General features: G+C 52.8%; 4 protein-coding genes across 4 annotated transcripts; 3 read left to right on the top strand and 1 right to left on the bottom strand.

Annotated features, from left to right (window-relative positions):
• Nucleotides 1–715: 715 nt before the first annotated feature.
• B0H65DRAFT_431596 (uncharacterized protein) lies at nucleotides 716–1,949 on the top strand (the record flags this gene model as incomplete). The annotated part of the gene is made up of 2 exons (XM_062824952.1): nucleotides 716–953; nucleotides 1,009–1,949. 2 exons carry the CDS (start codon nucleotides 716–718, stop codon nucleotides 1,947–1,949), a joined length of 1,179 nt encoding a protein of 392 aa, XP_062679280.1.
• Nucleotides 1,950–2,395: 446 nt separating this feature from the next.
• Nucleotides 2,396–5,617, bottom strand: B0H65DRAFT_255891 (RabGAP/TBC). Its single transcript, XM_062822551.1, has 3 exons — nucleotides 5,465–5,617; nucleotides 4,456–5,390; nucleotides 2,396–4,385 (listed from the first exon to the last, which is right to left on the bottom strand). Exons 1-3 carry the CDS (start codon nucleotides 5,485–5,487, stop codon nucleotides 2,578–2,580), a joined length of 2,766 nt encoding a protein of 921 aa, XP_062679279.1. The 5' UTR covers nucleotides 5,488–5,617; the 3' UTR covers nucleotides 2,396–2,577.
• A 357-nt stretch (nucleotides 5,618–5,974) lies between these two features.
• B0H65DRAFT_472027 (uncharacterized protein) lies at nucleotides 5,975–8,372 on the top strand. Its single transcript, XM_062827129.1, has one exon. The coding sequence runs from the start codon at nucleotides 6,320–6,322 to the stop codon at nucleotides 8,114–8,116; it is 1,797 nt and encodes a 598-aa protein (XP_062679278.1). The 5' UTR covers nucleotides 5,975–6,319; the 3' UTR covers nucleotides 8,117–8,372.
• A 240-nt stretch (nucleotides 8,373–8,612) lies between these two features.
• B0H65DRAFT_472026 (PGAM-domain-containing protein) lies at nucleotides 8,613–10,401 on the top strand. Its single transcript, XM_062827128.1, has 2 exons — nucleotides 8,613–8,852; nucleotides 9,300–10,401. Exons 1-2 carry the CDS (start codon nucleotides 8,817–8,819, stop codon nucleotides 10,290–10,292), a joined length of 1,029 nt encoding a protein of 342 aa, XP_062679277.1. The 5' UTR covers nucleotides 8,613–8,816; the 3' UTR covers nucleotides 10,293–10,401.
• The last annotated feature ends 1,889 nt before the right edge of the window (nucleotides 10,402–12,290 follow it).

The following is a 12,290-nucleotide window of genomic DNA, read 5'->3' as shown; positions in this document are numbered from 1 at the left end:
AAGGGCAGTCGTGAAGCTGTTCTTCAACCGTGCCTTCCTTCAGTTTGCCGGCAGAGTTTTCAAGAGCGACAACCCTCCGTCATCTGAACATCTCTTTACAATTCAGCTCTCTTCACTTTCTCTTCTTCTCTTCAAATCAATCAGTTGCCAACGTATTTCTATGGCTTCACTTTACTCCGCTGCACCACCACTCACAACAAGACTTGCAAGGTTTCAGTCTCGTTGCCCCGTTACCAAGAGGTTTCTTGGAGATACTTGCAGCTCCAGTGCCGGCTCTGCGCGCATCCTGCACTCGCTCCGGCTCCAAGACGTCCTCGGGAAACGGCTCGTCACATATTGCTCCAAGATTCCGTCACCAGCCATCTCGCAGGTCTCGCGTCGACAAACGATTGGCGACATTGACGCGTACGAGGCTGCTCTGTCCGGTCAACTTTGCCCAGTCATCCTCAGTGAGAAGCGTCTTAGTGGTCGTCTCAGTGACCTTCCCAGTGGCCTGTAGGTCTACCCCACTCTCGCTGCGCCTCTAAGGTTGCCCTTCAGTCAAAGCTCTTCATCCTGTTCTCAGGCTTATCAGATATAAAGCACCATGTCCGACTCCAACTCTCAGTCTAATAAACGAAAGCATCTCTCAACATCTTTTGCTCACCACGGCGGAGAACTACACAAACGAAGCAAGCAAGGACTCAACGGGGCAACAACAACCGTGTTCACAGCCATGGAAGTCGACAAGACCAACCGCCACCCCAATGCTGTCCCCGTCGGAGCGGCCATCTTCGACGAACCTGTCTCATACCTGGACCTCAAGGCCTGGATCGCCGAACAAGAAGCGCTACCCCAGCCAGAGCCACTCACTGATATCCAGAGGAGAGCCATTCTGGACCTGAAGAGATCCATCGTCAAGACGAAGCATAGTTTTAGCATCGACGAAGCTGATTGGGTCTCTCTACTTATGAGTAAGTCTATACCCTTGTTTCTATGCAGGCTCCTACTTACAAATGCACTACACAGGATACCAGCAGGCCCATCAAACGGAAGGATGCGAGACCGAGTATAATGATAACCACCAGAATCAGGTCGGCAAGGTTGGCTTCATGTGCTTTGTCTCACTTCGAGTTACCAGGGACTGGGAGCCGATACTCTTCCCCAGCGAAGCGAATGGCCTGTTGCAGGACGAGACTACCGGAGCAGGTTTTGTACCGCAATTCACCAGGAAAAAGGACGCAAAACGGTACGCAGCCAAGTCCGCTATCGAGTGGCTTATGTATCAAAAATACATGCCCTCAGATTGCCAAAACGTGACTTTCAAGACAAAGTCCAAACCTGCCAATCACCAAAACGGGCAGTCGAAGCAAACGCCTCGAGTTCCGGCTGCGGTCCCTTCGGCCATTACTCCCCAGCAGAGCCCTACGGCACCGGTCAAAAGCAACGGACTCGCTAATGGTAATGGCGTCGTGTCTGCGCCCATCTCCATCCCCGCCACGCCATCGCCTCCCGCGACCGGGGAATCGGAATCAAACAACAGTAGCAACGGTGCCTCCCTAAACCCAAATGCCGTGAGTAACACCGGGAACTCATTGGCACCCTATCTTGCCAAACCACCTCCGGCTGCCCAACCTACTCGTAGGAGAGGCACCGACAATCTTCTTGATATTGACGTCCATGACAATAGTATCTCGGTTCAACAACGAGTAGCTGAGATGTGCAGGAGATTGGGGATGAATATGCCGCAAATTAAAGTCGAACCGATTCCTGATACTCAGAACATGTTTCGCGGATGGGCCATCTTTCCGATCGAGGCCGGGCCGGTACCCGAGCATGTCGGGCGAGTGGAAAGCGGTTTATTGAAGACCCCCACCAAGGAGATGGTGGCTGAGCAAGTACTGGAATTTTTGTTCCAACTTGAGCAGGAACGGATTGCGTTGTGCGAATCTTTCATTGCGGATGACTGAAGGTGCACAGAGAGTGAATATTGTAGGATCAGGCAGAACAATAATAAAGTTGGTGATGGGATTCATGGTTGGTAGCGCATACTTCGTGGTGCTTACCTCGGTCGGTATTTGGTTGCCTCTCTCGGACGATAGGAGAAACATGGCGCAAGCATCTGTCCAAGCCACGATCTCGGAGCGGTCTTGGAGTTGTCAGTCTGCCCGTAGGTGGGATGAGGCTTGTGTCGTTCACGGTATAACTACCATCTCGCAAGTTTACTGCGGACATCCCGCCTCGAACCTACGGGTGAATTTGTTAACCATCATCGTTCAAGGCAACATCAGAGCAGCGAAGTTACTGTAACACTACGATCAGCGATATATATCTTCCATCAAAAAGCGTTAGGCCTCAATCTCAGCACAAAATAGGATCCCAGGCAACCATGCTCTCTTATTGCTTGTGGTGTAAATGCCACGCCGCAGAGAGTCATCAAGGCAATACCAAAGCGATGGTCTGTTTCCGTGCTCAACGCCTTACCAAGGTAACAACTCAACCACTAGGATTACTAATGTATAAGTGGAATTTCCATGGTATCCCGCATCAACTCAGCTCAAGTGGAATCCTCACTACAGTACTCAGCCCTAATCGGTATCATTCCCCCCTCTCAGCCTCAGTTTCTCCTTCTCCTTCCACCCCTCCTCCCCCTTTCCCATCCTCCTCCCCCTTCGCACTGCCCTTCTCCCTCTCCCTCTCCTTACTAGTCCTCGAAATAACCTCCAACCCAAAAATCCCATCCCCCAACGACCCCATCCCGAGTCCCAACTTCTTTCCTCCCCCTCCAGCAGCCTGGTCCTCCCCATCCTCATCGCCAAAAAGAAACGCATTACGTTCCCTCGAGGCGTTACTCATCCTGTTACTCTTTCCGAGACTTTTCTTCCTTGGCTTTGTTTTCGTTCCCGCTGTTCCTGCTGCTGCTGGTCCTGCAAGGATGGAATGACTAAAACTAGATGGTCGACCACGGCCTAACTCGGGAAAGGCGGTGGTGGGTGGTGAGCGAGGTGGGGGGAAGGGACTGTTGGTTGTGTGTAGTGTTGATGAGGAGTTAGGGGTGATGAAAGAAGGGTCTTCTGGCTCGAGCATCCAGGCGAAGGAGGATTGGGCTATTGTTGAACGGGTGGGGAGGGGTTCAGGGCGGTGAGGCGGTTCTTGTTGTTGTTGTTGTTGTTGTTGTTGTTGTTGTTTTTCTGGGGTTTCTGGTTGCGAGGGTGAGGAAGAGGAGGAGAGGGGGTCGGGGTTGGCTGGTGGTGGTGGCGAGGATGGTGTTGGTTCGCTGGGGTTTGTAGAGGGCGGTGATAAGGGTGGTTTTACATGGATGGCGGCGGGAGATGGTGAGGGGTCATTGCCGTTGGTTTCAGGCTTCTTCGTGGTAATTTCCGGCGTCGTCATCTCCGTTGGGGTTTTGGGAGGTCCATCCGCTTCCCCTGTTGATCCTGGCGCAGCTGCAGGTGGAAGAGTGGTAATAGTCGACGCTTGTGATATGCTAACTTCCGCTTCCGCTTCCTCTTCCTCTTCCTCTTCCACGGCAGACGAAGTCATCACCACGGGCGTCGTATCCAAGGCAACTGTTGGCGCCCTTGAATCGGCACTACCCCTGTGGTGCGAAGGCGAGAGGCTGAGGGCGTTGAAAGTCGGAGCAGAAGGAGGCGGGGACGACGGTGCTTGCGGCTCACGCTCAGCAGGGGCAGACTCCTCCAAATCAGGGAGTATCAGAGATGAGTCCTCCAGGCACGCCTTGACAAACTGGATTTTTGCCGCGGTAATCTCCACGGTTTCGATGTGCTTCTCCTTGTCGGCTGTTTCCCCTAACCCTGAAGCGGCGAGGTGCTTGAGACTGGTGATGGACTCGTCCAACAAGGCAGCTAGCTGTCGGTTCCTCCTCTGCATGCTCGTAACCGTGTGTTGTGGTGGTTGGTAGAGATACCCGTCGCGCAAAGGGCTGCGGCCCGCTGCACTCCTACTAGACGAAGAATTACGAGCTTCCTGGAGACCCTTCTTGATCTCGCCCATGGCGTCCCGTACGGCCTGGTTGATGCCTAGCTTCTCTCCGCGTTCGATCATGTTCTTAGCAGCGCCGGAGAGTAGGGCTTCAACGCCACCGGGTTGTTGCAGGGAGGATAGTGGTGACCTGGCTCCTAGAGTCCGTTGGCGTAAGCTACCAAAGCCGTGTTTGGAGGGCGAGGCTGGCGGTTGAGGGCCAGGACTCGTGACTGAAGGAGCGGCCGATGACAAGAGTGGGTGCTTTCTGGTGTGTTTGAAGATGATGGTGGCGCCGCCAGTAGCGTTTGGATGGTCTCGTAGGTATAGGGCGTCGTCGACGAAGGTGTGAGGTCCTTGTGAGTCCGGAGGAACTGGGTATCGAAGGAGGAGTTGTAAGGCCATGGCGTAATCGGATTCGAGTACTGTGTGTTTTTGTTGATGTCAGTTGCTCAGTTTGGCCTAGAAAGAGTGACAAAGAGTGAGTGGTCTCACATGTCCATCGGATTCTCAGTAGCATGGCTACACATATCAGATCTATCAGATCCAAGTTCGGGTCGAGAGCAAAAATAGTATCCCATAATACAAGCAACTGTTCAAAAGGGAACTCTCTGCCGAACAAAAGGCGGATCCAACGAATGAGGAATATTTGAGGAAGGATTTCAATCTCCTTTAGATGGCTTGCAAGTTCGGGATCCACCTGCATGAGCAACTCGTCGTGAATGTGCCTACTCTTCTCGACGATGGTGTTTTGTTCGCCCGTTTTGTCACTACCCACTTCGTAAAACGCGCTTGCACGTGCCATGAGCATCGAGAAAATAGTGTAAGCGTCATGTTCAACGTATGCTGAGTCCAACATGTCAAGCATAAGAGGAGGGCCAACCTCTTCATCGGCTGCCACCGTCTTCTTTCGGTCCAGAGCGTCCTGGGTGAGAACATGAACGATAGGGGCAAGCAGTTCGTGCATCCCCTGCCGGTAGCCGCCCACACCCGGATTGAGTTTGCAGTAGAGGAACAGTATATCAAGGATCATGGCCTGGACAGAGTCTTGGTGATAAAGGGGGTCATCCGGCAGCCGTTGGACATCCTGCAGGATCTCAGACCGGATGAGCTCATCTTTGCGCACAAGTTCCCAGGGCGAGTCGGGGTCGTCTGCCAGAGGATCAACGGGTAGCTCGGCCAGCAGTTCGGGGTGCTTGATAAAGCGAAGATGTTTCTCATGGATGGATGTATAGGAGCTGCGACATCCGCTCAAGATCTCGGCCCACTTTTCAGTTGGCGAGTCTCGAAATAGAAGGAGGATCTTCCAGCAGACGGAGCGACAGCCTGTCAGACATGGACTGTCTTGGGGATGGTGCTTGATTGCCTGCTGGAGATCCAAGAAACTGGAGGGCTTGGAGCTATATCGCATTGTCTCTTCCCATTTTGACCTGAGGACAGGTCAGTATGTGATGTGGTTGATAGTCTACAGAGTAGTCGTATGCGGCATTGTGATATAACATACTTTGCTTCGGACAATGGTCTCATGACTTGGGTGACGGTGTGACGTCGTTGATGGTACAGCCCAGTATCTTCCTATTTTATTTTCCGGGTGGTCACCTCGGGCGATGTGGCTCAGTGATGCTATCACGGAGTTGCTTGTTGTTGTTGATTAAAAGGTTGGTCAGGATTGGAAATGTTAAGTACTGTATATATCTCTTTGGGCACAACGCCATCAAGGACGCTGAACTGTGAGAAAGATGAGACGAAAGAAATGCCAGGAACTTGAATCCTGAATGTTCACCTCGTCAGTAAAACTGAATCTGGGAAGGCAAGAGTGGTACTGATGAGTGACGGTGGTGAGTGACCTGACCAGTGACAGTTCTTGGCTGCCAAGACTTCTTCAGCGCTCTGTGAGCGTGCGAGTGCACTGAATGGTGGGGCACCTCGGCGGTCAGGGGAGTGTAGAGTGGGGCCGGACTTGTCCGCTGTTCCGCGTTGACGACCAACGTCACGCTCGCCCGGCAGGCATCCCGTCCATTTCATCCTCAACTCTCAACACCATACAAAAGACATTTGCCTCTCCACGATCTTTTAGATCTATCTTGGCCCGCTTTGGGCTACCTAATCACAAAGGGATTCAAAACGGAGCAATAAAGCTGTGGCTTGTTCTACCCACCACCTTCAAACGCCAACAACGCCAACGTCGCAACGTCGCCCCGTGAGACGGTGAAGATTGGGGCTCAAGCTTCCTCGACAACACTTTGGCCCTCCAACGTTCAACTCGAACTCTTCCCCTTCAACTTGTCGACATATTGCCATTCCCTGGATAAGACCCGGTGGGATCACCAAATCCTTCGATTCCTGAAGCACAACCATCATGTCAGCCGATCTTTTTGCGGCCTTTGGGGCCTCATCTGAGGATCAAGGTTCTCAGTCGAATCGGAACAACCCTTCAAATCCTTTAGCTAGCGACCCTTTTTCTTTCCTGGCATCAAACAACAGCACGTTTCCATCACAACCACAACCACAGCCGCCAAAGCCGCCGCAACCACAACAGCAACCAGTTCCTGTCTCTATTCAATGGCCGTCAGCACCGCCTATTCAACCTCAGATATCAAATGTATGGGGGGATCTCGGTACGCTAGGTGGATCCCAAGGAGGATTTCAGAGTTTCCAATTTGTATCGCCAGTTCCGGCACCCCCGAAGCCCGCTGCGCCGGACGTAGAGGATGAGGACGGTTGGGGAGACTTTGAGGTTGCCGCCCCTACAACGACAACACAGCCCATACAACCTACACCAAGCGCATTCTCTCCGACTAGCAACGCCGAACCGCCACGGAACCGTCTCGTCAGAAGCCCAACGCTTGATTTGGTGTCCAATAAGCTCGTCAACCTGGACTTGTCCTCGACTGCTACTCAGCCATCTGCCAATAAGCCAGCTCAGAAACAGAAACCTGTGATCAAGCCTATCCGGAACGCTGACCCAAATGTCTTGTTTGATGCCGATGACTTTGAGCTCCAGGGGGTAGACGGTGATGATGACGACGACGACGAGTTCGGTGACTTTGAAGGCACTTCAAGTCCCGCGCCAATTGTCCCAGCCGCCAGTTCTGGCACGAAAGAACCCAAGAAACAGCCCCCTGGCCTTTTCTTATCGGGTGGCAATTCCCAGACGCTATATCCAGAAGCGCCAAAGTCTCACACTCGAAAACTCAGCGATGTCAAGGAGCTCAAGATCAAGACACCGGTGACCTCCGACTTCCCCAAAGAGGTCAAGGAGCGTGAACCTTCCCCGGTCACAGCTTGGCCGTCAGGTACTGGTGATGGTTTTGGGGATGATTGGGATGAGTTCAAAGACCTTTCCGTCAGTAGCACCAAGACACCGGCAAAGACGGCTGGTAATACCAAGACGCCAGCAAAGAAACCAGACCTAGACTCTTCTTTTGACTCAGACTGGAAGGACTGGGGGGAAACAGAGAACGAAAAACCAAAGATTGTCGGAGTTGCTTCCCAACCCACCAGCTCTGACAAAAGTCCTCCGCCTACGAACGTGCCTCCGCCATCCATCTTGCTCTCCATACTACCCCAGCTCCTCGACCTCTCCAGAACATCTCTTCTCAAGATCAAGGCTCTCCCCGCGGCCAAGCAGCATGCTGTTGTTTCCGATCCTGCCACAATGACATTCTTGCGCGGTTATCTGGCCCTGGCTACTGTGACAGGCAGGATCATCGCTGGCCGGAAGCAAAGGTGGCAACGCGACAAGTTTCTCATGCAGGGCATGTCCATCTCAGCCGCGGGAGGCATGAGGGGAATGAAGCTTGCCACTGTTGATAAGACTCAGTCTGCTAGAGATGATCATAGTGCCGTTGCGGTTCTGGATGTCTGGACCCAGCAAGAGGGAAGTCTGCGCTCTACAGTTACGGCAGCTAATGCCGCCTCGGATACGAAACTCAAGGTCCCACAGCTTAAGCTCGCTCTCCAGGTTCATGTAGCCAAGAACGTAGCCACGGCACCGAAGCCCTGTGTGATCTGCGGCCTCAAGAGGGATGAGAGAGTTACTGGCGTTGACTTCGATGTCGAGGACAGTTTCGGTGAGTGGTGGATCGACTTTTGGGGGCATAGGGCATGCAAGAACTTGTGGGTAGAGCACGAAGCCAAGTTGAGACAGCGATGATCACCACTCTACTCGCTTGTCGCCAAGCGTCAACACCATAAACCATATGCGGGCATCCGGGCCGAGTAACCACCAGGCGGCCAGTAATCCAGGAGCATTCAACTGCGTACGTACAACTTGCAAGTGGACGTTCATGTGAAGAGAGTGTCAACGAGTGTGTACGCCAAGCCGTACTGTACCCAGCTCAACAGGGGCCAGACTCCCACATTAGCCCCGCTCCTTTGGTGATAAAGTGAATGTACAACTTCGATCTCATCCTTGGCTTTACATAATATCAACTATTTTTGTCTAGACGCTCTCTTACCACGATAGCGACAGGTCACATATGGGCAAGTGCTAGCGTGTTAGCGAAGTTAGCCAAGCACTAACGGCTTACCCCGCACTTGGCATGTGAAGCTGTTAAGAACTGGTTTAGGCCGTTATCAGCCTTCTCGGGGGGGCAATTGCCCGATCGGTTTCGGTCCGGGTCAGGACCCGGGAATTAAACATCCGGACCCGCTAAACCTCGGCGCCCCATCTAGACAACAACAACATCCGCTTGTTTGGCTCTGACATCAACAGACAGACAGCAAGTCAGAACCAGACACCAAGCCGACACACCATCAACCAGCCAATCTCCCATTACGAGAATTGTGACATCTCTCACCTCGCTCCCACATTATTTCCTAGAAAGGTCATTATTTGGCATCAGTCAGAAACCATGACATTGGAGGTTATCTACGTTACGCGCCACGGTGTAAGTGCGACTGATATCACCTTCCCTTTCCCCGTCCTTTCTTTCCTTTCTTATTCCCCATTGTCAAGCCTCGGTTCCGTCTTCCCCGTCCGCGGTGAAACTTTAGTATGCTACCCAATACTTGGTCTCGGCTACGCAACGTGACACCAAATCCCTCTACGCAATGGACAATGGGCGTGTCCATGACCACTGGGGGTCAGTCACCGCCGTGCCGTGCCGTTCAAAGTTGCGATTGGTCTCCGGAGATCACTCCGCTGGCCCCCGGCATGGACTATCACGAGTGCGACGTCGGGAACAACACAAGCATGGAATAACCCATACCGGTACAATATGGATAACATGCTTTCCCATAGCAGACCTCCAGCTAGCTACCAGAGTGCTGCTGGCTCTCTCGAGAATTACGGCTAAAAAGTAGAATTGAGCTGACGCAAAAGGGATGGCTCACAGTTCCGCTCCAACTGGCTGGTTGACCATACCAACGGCAGTTACTCGTCCAACCTCAGATCCCCTACGGGTATTGCCGCAGACCCAGCCCTCACAGCCCATGGCGTAGATCAAGCCAAGGAGCTGGGCCAGCGTTTGGTTACAGCAGACCCGCCCATAGAGCGTGTTTACTCTAGTCTTTACTACCGTTGTTTACAGACGGTAGAGCCCTTCGTCCGATCAGCATCGTCCTCTCCGTCGTCTGTGCCAGAAGATGCCGAAAAGGGCACTCGCCACTGCCAGCGACAGCTGCATGTTCGAGGAGAGACAGGATTAGGCGAGTGGTACGGTTCGGCGCCGTTCGAACACCCCGTACCTGCGAGCCTTGCCACGCTCGAGTCTCATTTCCCTTCCCTGCTGGACCGTGATTATCAGCCGGCAGTAGTACCGACGCGGATGGGCGAGAGTGTCGATGAGCTGCATGACCGCCTTGCTGTCACCTTGGAGCGGCTGGTTGCCGAGTGTGATAGGGATGGCATCCGTGCCGTTCTCCTCTGTTCGCACGCTGCCCCCATCATTGCTCTTGGCCGTGTTCTGACAGGCAACATGCCGGAGAACATCGAGGTCGAAGACTTTCGAGCCTTTACCTGCGGCCTTAGTGTGTTTCGGCGACGAAATGGAGCTTCATCAGGAGCCAACGCATCTCTTACGGCCATCAACCCGGTCAGTGTAAGTGCGAATGCACCTCGGGCCCAGACGGTGACGGATCCCAGCACCAGCAGCAGTAGCAGCGGCGCGAACAACACCAGCAACATCCTCGGCAGCACTCCTGGAACGGCAAAACAAACCGCCAAAGCAGGTACCGACGATCTTCAGGGTGCGGAGAGTGATCCACGGGAGCAGGGTCTTCATGCTCCCGTAGTCTGGAGGGGTGGCCGAGGCGTAGGGGGTGGTTGGAACCGCGAACTGAACAGTGACTGTTCACATCTTTCTCAGGGAGAGGAAAGAGGATGGTAAGCGAGCTTTGATTAATCTAACGCTTTGTTATTTTGATGCCCACCCCTGATTTTAAAAAGAAACACGACTACTAACCAAGCCACGCAGGCGGTTCTCGGGCGACGAGTCCTTTAAGAATACCCCCAACAAGAGCATGCTGGATGCTGGAATATCACTGGGGGTCGTCGTGGAGGGCAACAAGGAGAGTGGCAAGTCTCACGGGAAATCTTCCACCGGTGGCTCTCGTCTCTAAACCGGAGAAGATGAGAGGACGAGACTCGCTCTCCCTTACTTTCACTACTGCAAGTCAGTGAAAAAGAAGCCGAAACGGCATGTATGACAGAAACGACGAGACGTGGTCCTTCATGCACAAAACACGACAATCAGGCCAAAAGGCCCACGATGTTCGAGACCGCCATGTCGATCTCGCCGATTAAGCATTGACACTTGGACGCTTCATTATGGCAACACGCTCCATTGACCATACGATTTGCGGCATTCATCACAGACATGCTTCTGCAGAAAGGGTCTCGAGATATGTCGATTGCCGTGAGAATTTTCTCGTTACCACTGTGGTGAACGTCTGACAGCCGTTGGTGTCTCGAGGGTGTGTAACGAGAGAAGAAAGAAAATGGACAATCTCACAACTGTCCCTGCTTTCGCCGTGCCCTCCCCGGCTTTTACGCCGTGCCCCAGGAAACGGATTCAGATGACAGGATGGGGAACAGCTAGTTACACCAGATCCAGCAGGCGGCCAGTGAGCATCCGGGCTACCGCTAATTCTCATTCAAATCGGATTTATCCCCCCCCCTGTCCTGCCAACTATGTGGCTTTCTGAGGTCTGCATGCCCCGTTGAGGCGTCGCTGTGAAGGTCTCTCTCCAGATGTAATTGGCTAGTATAGTGTGGGGATAAATCCGATTTGAATGAGAATTAGGTATTGGAACTGGTTTTCCTAATTGCTGCTGCAAGCCAGAGGGGTTCGCTCGGGCGTTGAGGCGTCCATACGAAGGGCTGACGGCGTTAGAGAAAATAAGTGAACACGATAGTGTGTACCCGAAAACTGGGTCCGAAACAGTTCTTACACCAATGCCACTTGAAAGCTTCTCGTCAAACATTCCCTTCGGTCTCGAGTTCGCTTTTTCTTTGCTTCTTCTTCTTCAGAGTTTTTCGTTTCTCTCTGGTTCTTGAGCACCACCGCACGGGAATGTTACCCGTCATCTCTCGGCCGATGACGAATTTGAGTTCTCACTCCTCCATCCCCACGGGTGTCACCCACCATTATCGAAAACCGAATCTTGACGGCCTATCCAATCACTCCCACAATGCCCTTTCTTTCCCCCCTCCTACCCAAACTTGTCTCGTCAGCTGTGCGTAATCGAGGCGGTCAGAGAGGCAGAGAAGCTGCATGCTCTTTCACAACATGTTGTGGCAACGCGAGATGAGAGAAACGATGGGGAAGATTGTGTCCCGTGGTTGTAATGAGATTCCATGCTGAAGGGCGGTAGGGAAAATCTGATACATCACAATGTTTCCCCTCCTGCTCCGTGTCGAAAACCAGGGAAATATTTTCCATGGCGGTTTGACACACGGCCCTATCTCACTGAGAGATATCGGCGGTGCGCCGCAGTGGCTGCCAAGAATCCCTTGCAGGCTTTTTCGACTGTATACAGCCCAGCAGCAAAAAAGTAAACAAGGGGATTGACTGGAGGGAAGGAAAGCTTACCGCAAAGAAAGGGAAAAGTGCCCTTTCCGAAAATGGTGGTATTATACTGTACACACGGTACGGTCCCAGCTTTCTGTCCACAGCTTGCGAGTCCCGTGAGAACGGACAGACTAGATTGATAGGATGCAAGAGCAATCGAGATGAGATCCGATCTCGTCGACTTCCTTGTCATTACTATTACTTTTCTGGGACCGCGAAGCAACCTCAAGGCTACTGCGCTACACCAAAAGCAAAATCCAAGGCCGAGTCGAGTTAACTCGAGGAGTGCCTTCCTCTTAACTAGAGAGAAAGTCG

The sequence above is a fragment of the Neurospora tetraspora genome (assembly GCF_033439725.1).
Source record: "Neurospora tetraspora strain CBS 560.94 chromosome Unknown B0H65scaffold_6, whole genome shotgun sequence".
NCBI classification, from domain to species: domain Eukaryota; kingdom Fungi; phylum Ascomycota; class Sordariomycetes; order Sordariales; family Sordariaceae; genus Neurospora; species Neurospora tetraspora.
Note: the sequence above shows the minus strand (reverse complement) of the source record. Positions and strands in the feature narration are given on the sequence as shown.

Coding starts and splice junctions, on each gene's coding strand:
- B0H65DRAFT_472027 (XM_062827129.1), top strand. CDS start 6,320: ATGTCAGCCGATCTTTTTGCGGCCTTTGGGGCCTCATCTGAGGATCAA.
- B0H65DRAFT_255891 (XM_062822551.1), bottom strand. CDS start 5,487: ATGAGACCATTGTCCGAAGCAAA. Junction 5,391..5,464: donor AGACCATTGTCCGAAGCAAA/GTATGTTATATC, acceptor ACCTGTCCTCAG/GTCAAAATGGGAAGAGACAA. Junction 4,386..4,455: donor ACTGAGAATCCGATGGACAT/GTGAGACCACTC, acceptor AAAAACACACAG/TACTCGAATCCGATTACGCC.
- B0H65DRAFT_472026 (XM_062827128.1), top strand. CDS start 8,817: ATGACATTGGAGGTTATCTACGTTACGCGCCACGGT. Junction 8,853..9,299: donor TCTACGTTACGCGCCACGGT/GTAAGTGCGACT, acceptor GATGGCTCACAG/TTCCGCTCCAACTGGCTGGT.